The following is a 12,546-nucleotide window of genomic DNA, read 5'->3' on the forward strand; positions in this document are numbered from 1 at the left end:
ATGAGGTCTCCCTTCAGCCTCCTCCTCTCCAAGCTAAACTGAGAACTACCCCTCCTTCAGGAACCTCATGAGCCTCTCAAAGGCAGGAGACAACAACACATCCGTTTCCAGGAGGGCTGAGGTGCTGCGGACAAGCCTGTCTGCTAGACCACATCAGGTTTATGTAGGGTGCTAAAGGTTTGGTCTCAGCACCAGCTGCTCGACATTGCCATGGGGGACCAGATAAGCAGGACAGCAGGGTGACAAAGATGCTAAAGATTCAACCATAGTCAACCAGCTTGTGTAATCATCCTTCTCTCACCACCGGCTCCTTAACAGACTGCGCCCCAGCCCGTGGTGTCCGTGCAGCAAGGGGATACACCGGAGAGCATTCAGCTGAAGGCCAGACACAGCTGAGAGCTGGAAAAAACTCATAACTCAGCTCAGTTGTTCCCTTATGGAAGGGCTCCTTGAGAGATCACAAGATGTCTAGACGTCTTAAACATGGAAATATTCTGGGTTGCAGGGAACTTCCCAGGCTTTGACAAAGACATGGTGAGATTCAATGCCTGGAAGTTCGGGTCAGATAAATCCCAAAATACAGTGCCATTTCCCAGCAGGGAGGGAAGCTGAACACTGGAGGACCTCACAAGGGTGTGGATCCTCCTTGTTTGACATCTTTAGCTTAGCAGTAGATAACTTTCGAACAGCTAGGCTTTAATCCAGCCCCTGGGAGAGAGTCCAAACCCCAGGCTCAGAGGGAGCAGAGCTGGATTGTGCAGGGCACCCCTCTGTGCCCCTGCTCTCTTCCTTCTGCCCTCTGCCATGACAAGAACAGGAAATTCCACGTATCTGCTGCTTAGCCTTGGAGCTCCTCATTAAGCCGGTAGCCCCCAGGACCTCAGCCGATTGCCTGCAGACATAAGGAAGGAGTTCGTTTATTTCCCTCCTGTCCGGCCAAATGAGCCTGGAGAAGTTGCTTGCCATTTCTTTTATTTTCCCTCACCTTCCTCTGAATCACCAGATACTAACTGGGGTTGGAGACACCACACTGGAGGCACCGCCCAGGCTTTGAAGCTGTACCAAAGCAGAGGTCACATTCTTCTCAAGTGTGAGCCCATGGCTTGCCCTTTGGAACGGGTTAGTGCCACCTCACCCAGATGGTTACATCTGCTGTAATGGGGAGGTTCAACAGACAGGGAGGCTCAAGGAAGACTCGACAGAATGGCAGGAAGATGCCAGGGGAGGGTCAGATTGGACATGAGAAGGTTCTTCGCCCAGAGGGTGGTGGAGCACTGGGACAGCTCCCAGGGAAGCAGTCACAGCATCAAGCTTGACAATATTCCAGAAGCATTTGGCCAACACCCTCAGCCCCACGGTGTGAGTGTTGGTGTGGCCTGTGCAAGGACAGGAGGTGGACTTGGTGAGCCTTGTGGGGCCCCTTCCAGCTCAGGACATTCTGTGATTCTATGATTGATGTTTCCTTACAATGTTCGGCACCGCGCAGAGTTCATAGCCCGTACATCAGATGCTCTGGTCTCTCAAGCGATATTGCTATGCAGAGCCTTGCAGGACTGCCTCAATAAACATATGTAAGAGTTTGAACCCAATCTCTCCCCTGTCCTGTCCCCTGTAGAACTCTTTGATGACTAAGCCCATTAGAGGAGGAGCAAATCTCTTCAAAATGTCACAGCTGATCTCCGCTGACCTTATCAAAGCACAGGATCGATACGCTGACCCCTTTGGAGTGGGGAACCTTAAGCAAAAGCCAGAGAGAAGCAATTAAAGCAGAATTTCAAGAATGGGAGTAGGGGCTCGGATAGAAATAACCTCTGTTATGTCTCCAGAAAGAAAAACAAACGAACCAAAAGTAACCACAATGCTCAGAATTATCACACACGTAATTAGTATTTGATAAAGCAGGAAATAAAATATAACACCCATTCATCATGCTGACAGCTGCAAAGCCATACTGCAAGACTCTTGGTGCTGTGGGGCGTGTGCGCACCTCTAGTACTGCAGGTACCGATCCACAGCACCCGCGCAGGGAGCCAACCGCTGCTGGAGGCTGGCGGCACCTCCCAGGGGCTGACTCGGAGCACCCAAGGCGTGAGCATGTGCTCTTGCCTGCCTGCCTTCAAAGGATGGAGAGGTCTCCATGAAAGTCTTGGTAGCAGATAAGCTTCCAGCGAGTCTGCTACATGAGACAGAGTCCTTCAGGCATCCTAGAAAACCAAGCCTCTGGAACTTGACCAACTCCACCACCTTACAACTGCGGCAGTCCCTGTCCTGGCCTGTCCTGGCTTTGAATGGGGACAGCTCTCAATGTTTCTAACAATGCCTCGTCCCATCCTGAGGGCTGGCAAGGGCATTCCCAACAGGCAGCGTGCAGCCAGTCAGCCCGCTTTGGAGGAGGATTATGGGCAGGCACCAAGTCCTGGGCGCCCAAACAGATGGAGCTGAAAGGTTTATGATCAGACATGTCTCAACTCCTCAGCCTCTATGAACCATAAAGCACTACGGCAGCATCTCCACCACTGAATGCCTGGGACTATGATTTCCCATAGGAGGGATATGTATTTTCAGATAAAATCATTACTAACTGTCCCATTAAGAAGGCAATCAGCAGGGCAAAGGGCTCAGGGTGCAAAAAGGAGCTACAGTTCCACAGAGGAGAGTTTAAAGGAGCCCATGACAGAGAAAACACTACACAAAAATCAAAGAAAGGGGGATTAAAAGGTAGATAACTTGTAGGACTGGCGTTCTCTCTAGAGCAGCTCGCTATAGGGCTTTGCCAAATGGGAGATATTTTTTCTTCTCTTCAAAGATATTTTTAAGGTTTACCTTTCCTCACAAGGGTGAACACGAGCCACTTGCAAGCAACTTGTCGACAAAACAGGAAGAAACCAACTTCTGCCTCGTCTGACAAAAATAGCCCTGTGCCTGATGGCGAAGCTGCACACCCGTCCTTGCTCTGCCTGGCTGGAACGGAGCTGTGCCGCAGACACCCGCGGCACGCGCTGGTCGCCAGATTGCCGACTTGGGATGGGTCCCTGTCCATCTGTTGAGGCAGAATGATTCCACTTGAAAAACACTAAAAAAAAAATTCCCTGGAGTACTGCAACTGCCCCAATTCCCACGTGAACTGTCTCACCGTCAACCGCAAGCTGCTCAGAGGAATGGGAAGAGACAGTCCCAGATCCTCCTTCTTCCTTCCCTTTTTATTTGCAGATAAAACCACCACCTCCAATTTAATCAATTCTTTTTCTGTCCGGCTCTTCACCAACTCGCCTCGCTAACCCAACGCAAGGCAGGATCCTCAGCTCTCCCGCTGGCTACCTTTTTCCAGCAGAGAAAGAGCACTGTGAACAATCTCTTTCAGAGGGAATCAAAAGCAATCAAAGAAAGTCTCTGCCGTCCTGGGAAATTTTCTATGCGCTGGGAGTCTCATCAAAAACCCAGGGAAAGAGCGATAGCAAATCTAACAGTGCCATCCCTAGCAGACACAGATGGCTGCAGTTCCTAAATAAGCATTACATTAGTGCAAAGGAGAGGGGAAAAAAATTAAAGGAAGGAAGAAAAATATAACAGCTGTATCTTAAGCCTGGAGGCTGATGCTAAATCTACGTTTGTAGATGCTTTCAGCACTGGCAATAAAAGTCAAGTCGCTTCCACGTTAAAGGGGCACTGATGGGTGTTTTGCATGCTGTCCTCTCCCTGCTCTTCCCCAGTGATCATTAGGTGGGAACATCCTCCAGCTGCCCAGCAGTTGGAGGGACCCGCAGCAGCACAGGAGATGGGGCAGACAGAAAGCAGTGGGGAAAACCAGTAATAGTTAAAGCAGGTTTTGCCCGGCTTTGAATGGGGTGTTCTGCTGAAAGAGAAAAAAACCCAATCAATAGCACGTGATGGTCTTCACTGCATTGACAGAAAGATCATTTGCCCTCTTGTCACTGCTGTCAAGATAAAACCACAGCTCAAACAATTTCCCTGGCTCACATCCTGTAAATCTGCTGGGTGGATAAAAACAAAGCAGAAGAACTGGGGGGCGTTGACTTGAAATCTTGACCCCTCCAAAGCAGAGGAGGCCACCAATTTGCTTTGGAGGGACCCAGGAGCTCAAGCAGGGTTCAGGGACAGCTCTGCTCTCAGCCCAGTGCTGCTGGAGATGTTTCTCCACAATCTGGAGGGGAGTACGTTAGCTCACTGCCAGCAAAGATCACAGTTGACACAAATATTGGAGGAACAGTAAATAACGAAATGAACGGGTTGGTTGCAGTAGGCAAGCTGTGTTGGCAGACAGGCAGGCTAAAAGTGGTCTTTTAAATATCTACACACCAGGCTGGGCCTGAGAAACAAAGTGCTCGGGGATTTGGTTCAGTAGAGGACAGGTACAGTTGGACTCTATGATCTCAAAGGTCTTTTCCAACCATTGATTCTCTGAAATGAAAGATTAGGGGTGGACTTAAAAGTGGAGGCAGCACTGTTTGAGCAAAGCTTCCTGGGGCGAAGGGACAACCCCATTCCTGGCAGGGAAAACAAGCATACAACGGACAGGGACTCCCTCTAACAGCACACAAGACCAGCACCATGGGCGAGGGTCATCTTGGTCTCCACACTTGTGACCGTGTCCACGCCACAGCAAATTCAGCCAAGTGCTCGAGAGAAGTGTCTCCCTGAACGAGGATCCCTCCTGCACAGGGATGGGGACTGCCGAGAGCCGCAGGAGTGGAGCAGTGCAGCTTACCAGCAACACGCTTGGTCTTCATAAATGGGCAACTTAAACCACTTCACAGTCAGAACCATCAAGTTCAGATGACACAAGTGTGTTTGCCTTTGGGGGATGAGGTTTCTTGCTATCTCACACAAACATTTTTTCTCTCCTCTGCTTCTCAAAAGCAACCAGCGAGCTTTCATTTCTGTTAAAGTTTCCAGTCTACGACAAGGTGCAAAATTTCCCACTTCCACTGTGTCAGAGCTGTGGTACCTTCTGCCTCTTGATGACCTGGTCAAGACTTTTTATGACATTAATTCCTTTTTTATCACACCGAATTACAGCACTCATATCCTCCAAGACACTTGGGTGCTTCAGCAAGCCCTGGTTGCCCTCCGTGGCTACCTCATCACTCACATTGAATTATTTTCTTTTTATCATATTCCTATAGAATAGTTTGGGTTGGAAGGGACCTCAAAGCCCATCCAGTCCTACCCCCTGCCATGGGCAGGGACACCTCCCACTGGATCAGGGGCTCCAAGCCCCATCCAACCTGGCCTGGAACCCCTCCAGGGATGGGGCAGCCACCACTGCTCTGGGCACCCTGGGCCAGGGCCTCCCCACCCTCATAGCAAAACATTTCTCCCTAAGATCTCATTTCAATCTCCTCTCTTGCAGCTCAAAACCATTCCCTCTCATCCTGTCCCTGCCCTCCCTGATCCAGAGCCCCTCCCCAGCCTTCCTGGAGCCCCTTTCAGCATTGGAAGCTGCTCTAAGGTCTCCCCTCTCTCTGTTTACAAAGCATCTATGCTGATTAAGTATCAGCCTTCACGATTGCTCATCGAGTACAAGCCTTGGAGCTGTGTTAAAGGGATGGCACTGCACAAGCGGGCAAAGCTTGGCTACTCTTTCCAGAGCTGCCTGGGGATTTTCCATCAAGAGAACATAATTTCTTGTTAAATATACAACTCACCTGGGCATGACAATACCAACACATTCTCATTACCAAGTGAAAAAAAATGAGGATGTGTTTTGATAACATCAAAACATCACGTTTCGTTATTTGGAGGGCACAGAATACTTTGATTTTCATTCTGAAGCAACTTTTCACTTAGAAGTTTCTCTTATATTCCAATTGCTCTTAAATGCCAAAATCAACTCAATATGTAAACAACTTCCTAATGGTTTCACAGGGACACTTCAGAACAAAAAAATACATTTAAATTAAACTCCAGAAATGGATAATACACTTCTTTCTCAGCTCGAGGTATCAGCATAACACCTTGACGGGATTTAATACGATGGAGAGAACCTGCCCAGGCTCGATGGAGAACCAGGCTAACACAGGCTGCTGGAGGGCATGAAATGCTCGTTGAGCTGGGAGAGCAAAGATGCAGAAGGATGAGCCAAGAGCCACGCTCACATGCAGGTTAGGGAATCGCAAATTTGTGATGTCAGGTCAGGTCACACATGGGGGCCCACGCACACAGGACAGCTTTCAGAGTTCAGGGATGATAACAGAGAAGCTGGAAGTCAAAGAAGGGCATTCCGGAGCACTCACTTCAAGGGCAATCCACTCAATTTTAAATCCCATGAATTGGTAAGAAAACCCCCAAACTTCGTTCCCTTCCCTCCAATGCAGAAGCCCTGCTGTGCCAATGCAGAGTTGCACAGAGGTGCTCTTGGTGGCATCAAGGATGAGACGTGCAAGCACCATCTTCATCGGCCCAAGCCAGTCTGAATCCTGGACATCAAAGAAAGTGCATCAGCGCTGAGTGGATAGCCACGATAAAAGGTATAACCATGCTCTAAAGCACATTAATTGCTTATTAATTACCCCATTAATCACAGTGACACCTTTGTCTGCATTCCCAGTAGCACAGTTGCAGTCATCTGGGACTGTCACATTGCGTTATGCAAACTGAGAGTTTTGCTGCCTCCCTCTAGACCCCCTGGGTCCTGAAGGGTAAAAAAGCAAACCCAACCCCCCCCACCTCAACAAGCATCCCAGTAACACCAGGTCAGGTCTTGACAGCCCATGCAGGTGGAAAACATTCCCCCTCCAGGACAAGAAATTGCAGGTGACAGAGAATCTGTGAGACAATAATGCTCTGAAGTCCTCCAAATTTGAGATTCAGGCTCCAATTTGCAAAGCATCAGCTTATGAATACGTCCAGGGCTTTGCTGCAGCTTCCCACAGGCAACTCCAAGTTCCCATTAAATCACAGAAAGCTGTAAACCAATCGCTAGGGAAAATTTCTGTTCCATCACGGGCGCTTTTCCTTTATTTCATTATTTATAGCACTCTCTGATTCCCAGCAACTTTTTTATTATAAAAAAAATTATTTTCTTTGTCTGAAAATTGATATAAAAAGAAATCCATCTCTCAGCCGTCATTTCTCTTAATGATGTTTACATCAGCAGATGGGGAAAAAAAAAAATCACTTTTTAAACAGAATTTATTACCCGCTGACCCAAAGCTTTACCATACATCACTGTGGTTTCAGAAAGTTAGTTTCCACAGCAACATGAGGTAACTCTCCAGCATGTCTGAGCTGCTGATGTTAACTCTTCCATCCCTAGCTGTATTTATGTGAGGGGTTATCTTGGCCACAGGGCAGTCACCAGAGACCTCGAAGCTGATTCAGTGAGAAAGCTCACGACCAGGAACCCTGTGCAAATGGGGCCAGCTTTAAATTCCCTCATTTAACGAGATACCAAGTCACAGCTTCAAGCAAGACTGAAAGCCTGCAGGTGTCCCAGGCAGAGGGAGCAGCTCTGTACCCACTCACCAGCCTCCACTGGAGAGCAACAGCACACAACGAAGGAGGTTATTTGGAGAAGCTTACCAGTACAGCAGGCTGAAAGCAAGTTCATCACCAGCCATAGCAGGAACACCCAAACACAACTGCAAGAGGTCCTTCTCCAGGCCCATTTCCAGCACCAAGCCCAGCCTGCCAAAAGAATCAGAGAGAAATGCAATGGAATAGGCTGCCCAGGGAGGTGGTTGAGTCACCTTCCCTGGAGGTGTTTAAAGGACGGGTGGATGAGGTGCTGAGGGGCATGGTTTAGGGAGTGTTAGGAATGGTTGGACTCGATGACCCAGTGGGTCCCTTCCAACCTAGTGATTCTATGAGTCTATGACACAGGGGCACTTCAGAGAAAAGAAGGAGAGTCTGGGGACTCAGAGGAGGTAGACGAGCAGACACTACCTCACTTAAAACTACGTGGTGAATTCCCCTGGTTTAAGGAACTGGGATGGGCCTCTCATCCTGTGGTTCACCTCTTCACCATGAAACTGTGGCTTAGAATCCTAGAATGTTTTGGGTTGGAAGGGACCTCAAAGCCCATCCAGTCCCACCCCTGCCATAGGCAGGGACACCTCCCACTGGATCAGGGGCTCCAAGCCCCATCCAACCTGGCCTGGAACCCCTCCAGGGATGGGGCAGCCACCACTGCTCTGGGCACCCTGGGCCAGGGCCTCCCCACCCTCACAGAAAAACATTTCTCCCTAAGATCTCATCTCAATCTCCCCCTTTTCAGTTGAAAAATGTTCCCCCCTTGTCCTATTCCTGCTCTCCCTGATCCAGAGCCCCTCCACAGTTTTCCTGCTTGGTGTAGAAATACCCAGAGACCAGACACCTTCCCGGCTGTCCATGCGTGCACAAGCATCTCCAGAGCTCTCTCAATTAGACAGCAGACGCCAGCAGATCAGGGAGAATAAGCACAGAGCAATAAGCGTGACCACCCCACAGAAGGGATGGGCTCAGGACAACAGAAGGCAACTCCGCTCCTCTGAGGATCTGTCCTCCGATACCCACTCCTTGCTTTGGCCCCACAGAAACAGCCAAGCTTCAGCCACAGGTGGCTTCAGCAAAAAAACCCCGGCTACTTAGCAATCAAGGTTCAGCTCCAATAGAGACAGTTGTACCTATCACTGCATGTATTGATTGCTGAGATGTTGATAAACAATTGATTTTTTCCTGCAAATGTCACCTGGAGGGAGTTTTATACCTCTGTCTATGAGAGCAAGCAATAGCCTAACAAACACAAAGCAAGCAAACTGTCTTCAGCTAGGGCAGATAATTCCTGGTAGCAAGTGGCCGAGTACTAGAAATAAGTTGCTTCTACTGGGATTTGGGAGTCTATCATGGTGGGAGATGGGAAAAGCATTTACTCAGTGCTTTGGCTCAGCTATCAGAATGTCACTTTGGCACCTTATCAAAGCAATCCAGCATCTCCAGGCCCTCGGCTTGAGCCAGATACAGAGCAATAACTGATCCACCTGATGAGAGATGTTAATCAGCTTTCAGCACATGTCTGCGACAGATCGTAGGCCAAGAGAATAAAGGCTGTTGGGACTGCAGGAGGCATATGACAATCCACGGAGACAAACTGTACTGGGGTGAAAGCAGAACTGCATGAGCCAAGTTCTAAGTACACCAAACACAGAGCTCTTGAGGCAAAAAGAAAATAGGCATTTAGTGAGAAGACAAGTGAACTGCAAGTTCCCTGGCTCTCAAACTACCTGAAAATTGATGCTATGTATCATGTTTTAAAGCAGAGGACCATGGATCACCCTAACCTGAGAAACCTTTAAGTAGCATTCACAAAAGACAGCAAAGCACACAGGGTGCAGACACCCCGGAAACCAGAACTCACTAGCTCCGATGTCCCTAGAAATCTCAGGTGCTTCAGAACTCCGCTGGGAGAGTCCTCCAAGGAATTACAAACCTGCTGCATGGTCTGGGCATGTCCCTCCGAACATCAGCCCTGCATGTGTTGTGCAACCATGCACCAACATAGCTACTGTCAAGGACCATGGAGGCAGACCTCCTTCCTACACCACACTGAGAAAGGTCTCAAAAGGTTGCCACAGGAACTGTGAGGCCACTATCGGTTCAGTGCCACGGACCATAGCCTCTCATCTGTTGGACTGGTGTAAATCAATCCTTGCTTTGCACTGGGGTAAATGAGAGCCAACCTTCACTTTAATGAGGTGCAGAGGAGATGCATTCAAAATGAAAAGGTTTCCAGAACTTAGGGTCTCATTCATCTCCCGGAGTCAGACCCCCTCTCAGGCCAGCCGAGCCCCACACAGTGACTCTCGAGATGGAGACAGTGTGAACAACACTCACCTCCACAGACACACAACCACAGCCAGACCAGCGCAAGCAGCTCTTGGGAGGGAAGCTCACTGCTATTCTTCACCGCCATGCCACAGCCTTGCTTTTAATGGTGAGCATCCTGCCTTGGAGACCATGGTCCTTGTGCCATTGAGCCTGAGAGGGTCTCAACTCACATCCCCAGCACTGTAACCAACAGGACAGACAATCCTCCCTGATCTTTACATATTTCTTCCTGCTCTCCCTTAAGCATCTCCAAAAAATCCCTCAGAGCAGCCAGAAACCTCCTCCCAACACGCACAGCATTGAAAGGTGCTTCCAAATCCGATTGCCACAGCGTAAAGGGACACAGCGCAGCCTTGTGCTGAACCCTGTCTTACATTTCCCGAAGCAGAGAGCTTCCCAAAACTCATGGCTTATTCAGCATCACCAGTAAAGGGCAGTCTGTCCTTTTCTGCCTGAATAAAAAGATTTCTAGCATTTAGAGATGTTCTCCAAAACAAGAGTCTCCACCCATAAATGCATTTTGGCCGGTATGTCAAACGTGTACTCATCTCTATAATGATTAATTAGCAAACCTGTAGCAGGTTTGAGAAAGCTGACTCAGGACACTGTGACCGTATTCAGCCAAAAACACTTGCTCTGATTGATTTTTTTTTTTTTCCCCCCCTAAGAACATCTCAAGCTTTCTTTTCTGCATTCTACAGCAGCTGACACAGCTCCAGTAAAACCACCCTGTGCTAACAGGTGCTGGTTCTGCCAAAGAGACACCAGCCACGTTTTCAGAGCTATGAGCCATACACCAACGGGGCGAGTATCATCAAAGATCAGATACAATATGAGTATCATTATCGAAATCAGCCTACCAGTGCCATTTCCTCCACTTATCTTAAAATTCTGGAGCCTATCGAGGACGTTGACCTTTCTCTCAAAAGATGTTGAGCAGCCTATTTATTAGAAAGCCTCAAAGTAGACAGCCTAGAAAGAGAAAGCTTTTCCAGCTGCAATTCCCATCCCTTTCAGCAGGGAGGTGGGTTCACACACTGCAAAACACACAGGCAGGTTGAAGCTCTCACCTCAGAAAACCAGCTTCAGATTCGCGCAAAATAGTCTGCTTGATTCAAGGAGATGTACTAATCGATCGGGCAGCAGAGTCATGAGGTGTTGTACAATTCCTGCCGAGGACTGAGAGATACATCCATCATCACAGCTGGCTACGCCAGCCAGGAGCAACGCGTGCAGCAGAGCTTTGAAACCTCAGCCTTTTTAACAATGCTGTCCCATGATAAAGCTTGTGATTGAGCTTGCAACAGAGGAAGCCTCAGTAGCACCACACCGCATCAAAGACAAGGTTGTGGGGCTGGGCAATGTGCTTTCCTGCCTCACACCCTGTGTGAGAGCCACAGCTCGGCTCAGGAACCCTGGGATAGGAAAGGCAACGGATGCGTGACTTGAGACTGGGCTTCAGATGTGCAACCCCACACAAATCAGAATCACAGAATCACTGAGGTTGGAAAAGACCTCTCAGCTCATCCAGTCCAACTGTCAGCCCAACCCCACCGTGCCTGCTAAACCCTGTCCCCAGGTGCCACAGCCAAACAGCCTGAACCCCTCCAGGGATGGAGACTCCACCACTGCCCTGGACAGCCTCTGTCAGGGCTTCACCACTCCCTCAGGAAAGATACTGTTCCTAATAGCTAATCTAAACCTCCCCTGGCACAACTTGAGGCCATTTCCTCTCATCCCATCACTCGTTACTTGGGAGAAGAGCCCAGCACCCACCTCACCACAACTTCCTTTCTGCAGAGAGCGATGAGGTCTCCCCTCAGCCTCCTCTTCTCCAGGCTGAACAGCCCCAGGGCCCTCAGCTGCTCCCAGAACCCCTGGGCTCCAGACCCTTCCCTGGCTCTGCTCCCTTCTCCAGACGTGCTCCAGCGCCTCAATATCCTTGTACTGAGAGGCCCAAAACTGAACCCAGGATTTGAGGTGTGGCCTCACCAGCACCAAGTACAGGGGCATGATCCCATCCCTGCTCCTGATGTCCACACCACTTCTGATAAGCACAGTCCTTTCCCAAAGCTTTCCACACCCACTGCTCAGGTCAGGCTACAGCTCAGCTCTGGCAGTAATTTGAGATAATGTTAATGAAAATGAATCTGTTGGAAAGACAAGATCAGGATACACAAACTATTACTCTGGCTCAGTTCTGCCAGGCAAGCAGTGAGAATTAACCCCACGCATGCTCCCAGCCCTCTGACTCGAGGCATGCCAGCGCTCGAGGCCAGCCTGGCAGCACCCAAGCAGGACTTGCCTGTGATTGTCTGTGCATCCTCAGACCTCCCATCCCTCATCTATTTTGAGCAATCTTGAGGTCCTCCCAGCTTACCTATGCTACCACATTAGCTGGGTCACTCAAGATCTTGCCACCAACACTACGTGCCGCAGGCTGCTCCCTCCCAGTCTCTCCATCACGTTTTCACTGGAGGGATCCATCACTGAACTCAGCCCCAAAGTTCTGCACTGCTCACACGAAACTCTCACTGGAATCATAAGGAACATAAAATAAAACCAGCTGCTCTTTGCTGTCACAGCCTAAGTGCATTAATGTCATTTTATCTCCATGGGGGCACAACAGCTGACCCCCGTTTCCATGCAATTGGCATTAATAAAACGTCTCTCTGCAGAAAAGACAAGGGGGACATACACTTCAATTGCATGTTTTATCAG

General features: G+C 49.3%; 1 protein-coding gene across 16 annotated transcripts in view; it reads right to left on the bottom strand.

The window, feature by feature from the left end:
- LOC128852994 (uncharacterized) overlaps window positions 1-12,546 on the bottom strand; it is a 143,798-nt gene that overhangs the window by 55,232 nt on the left and 76,020 nt on the right. For 13 of the 16 annotated variants that reach the window (XM_054074059.1, XM_054074063.1, XM_054074062.1 and 10 more), the window contains one exon: window positions 7,543-7,647. The exons of the other annotated variants lie outside the window; for them this stretch is intronic. In XM_054074059.1, the coding sequence (XP_053930034.1) occupies window positions 7,543-7,647 (105 nt within the window). The remainder of the gene's footprint in view (window positions 1-7,542; window positions 7,648-12,546) is intronic. 16 annotated transcript variants of the gene reach the window in all.

This window comes from Cuculus canorus, chromosome 9 (assembly GCF_017976375.1).
Source record: "Cuculus canorus isolate bCucCan1 chromosome 9, bCucCan1.pri, whole genome shotgun sequence".
Classification (NCBI taxonomy): domain Eukaryota; kingdom Metazoa; phylum Chordata; class Aves; order Cuculiformes; family Cuculidae; genus Cuculus; species Cuculus canorus.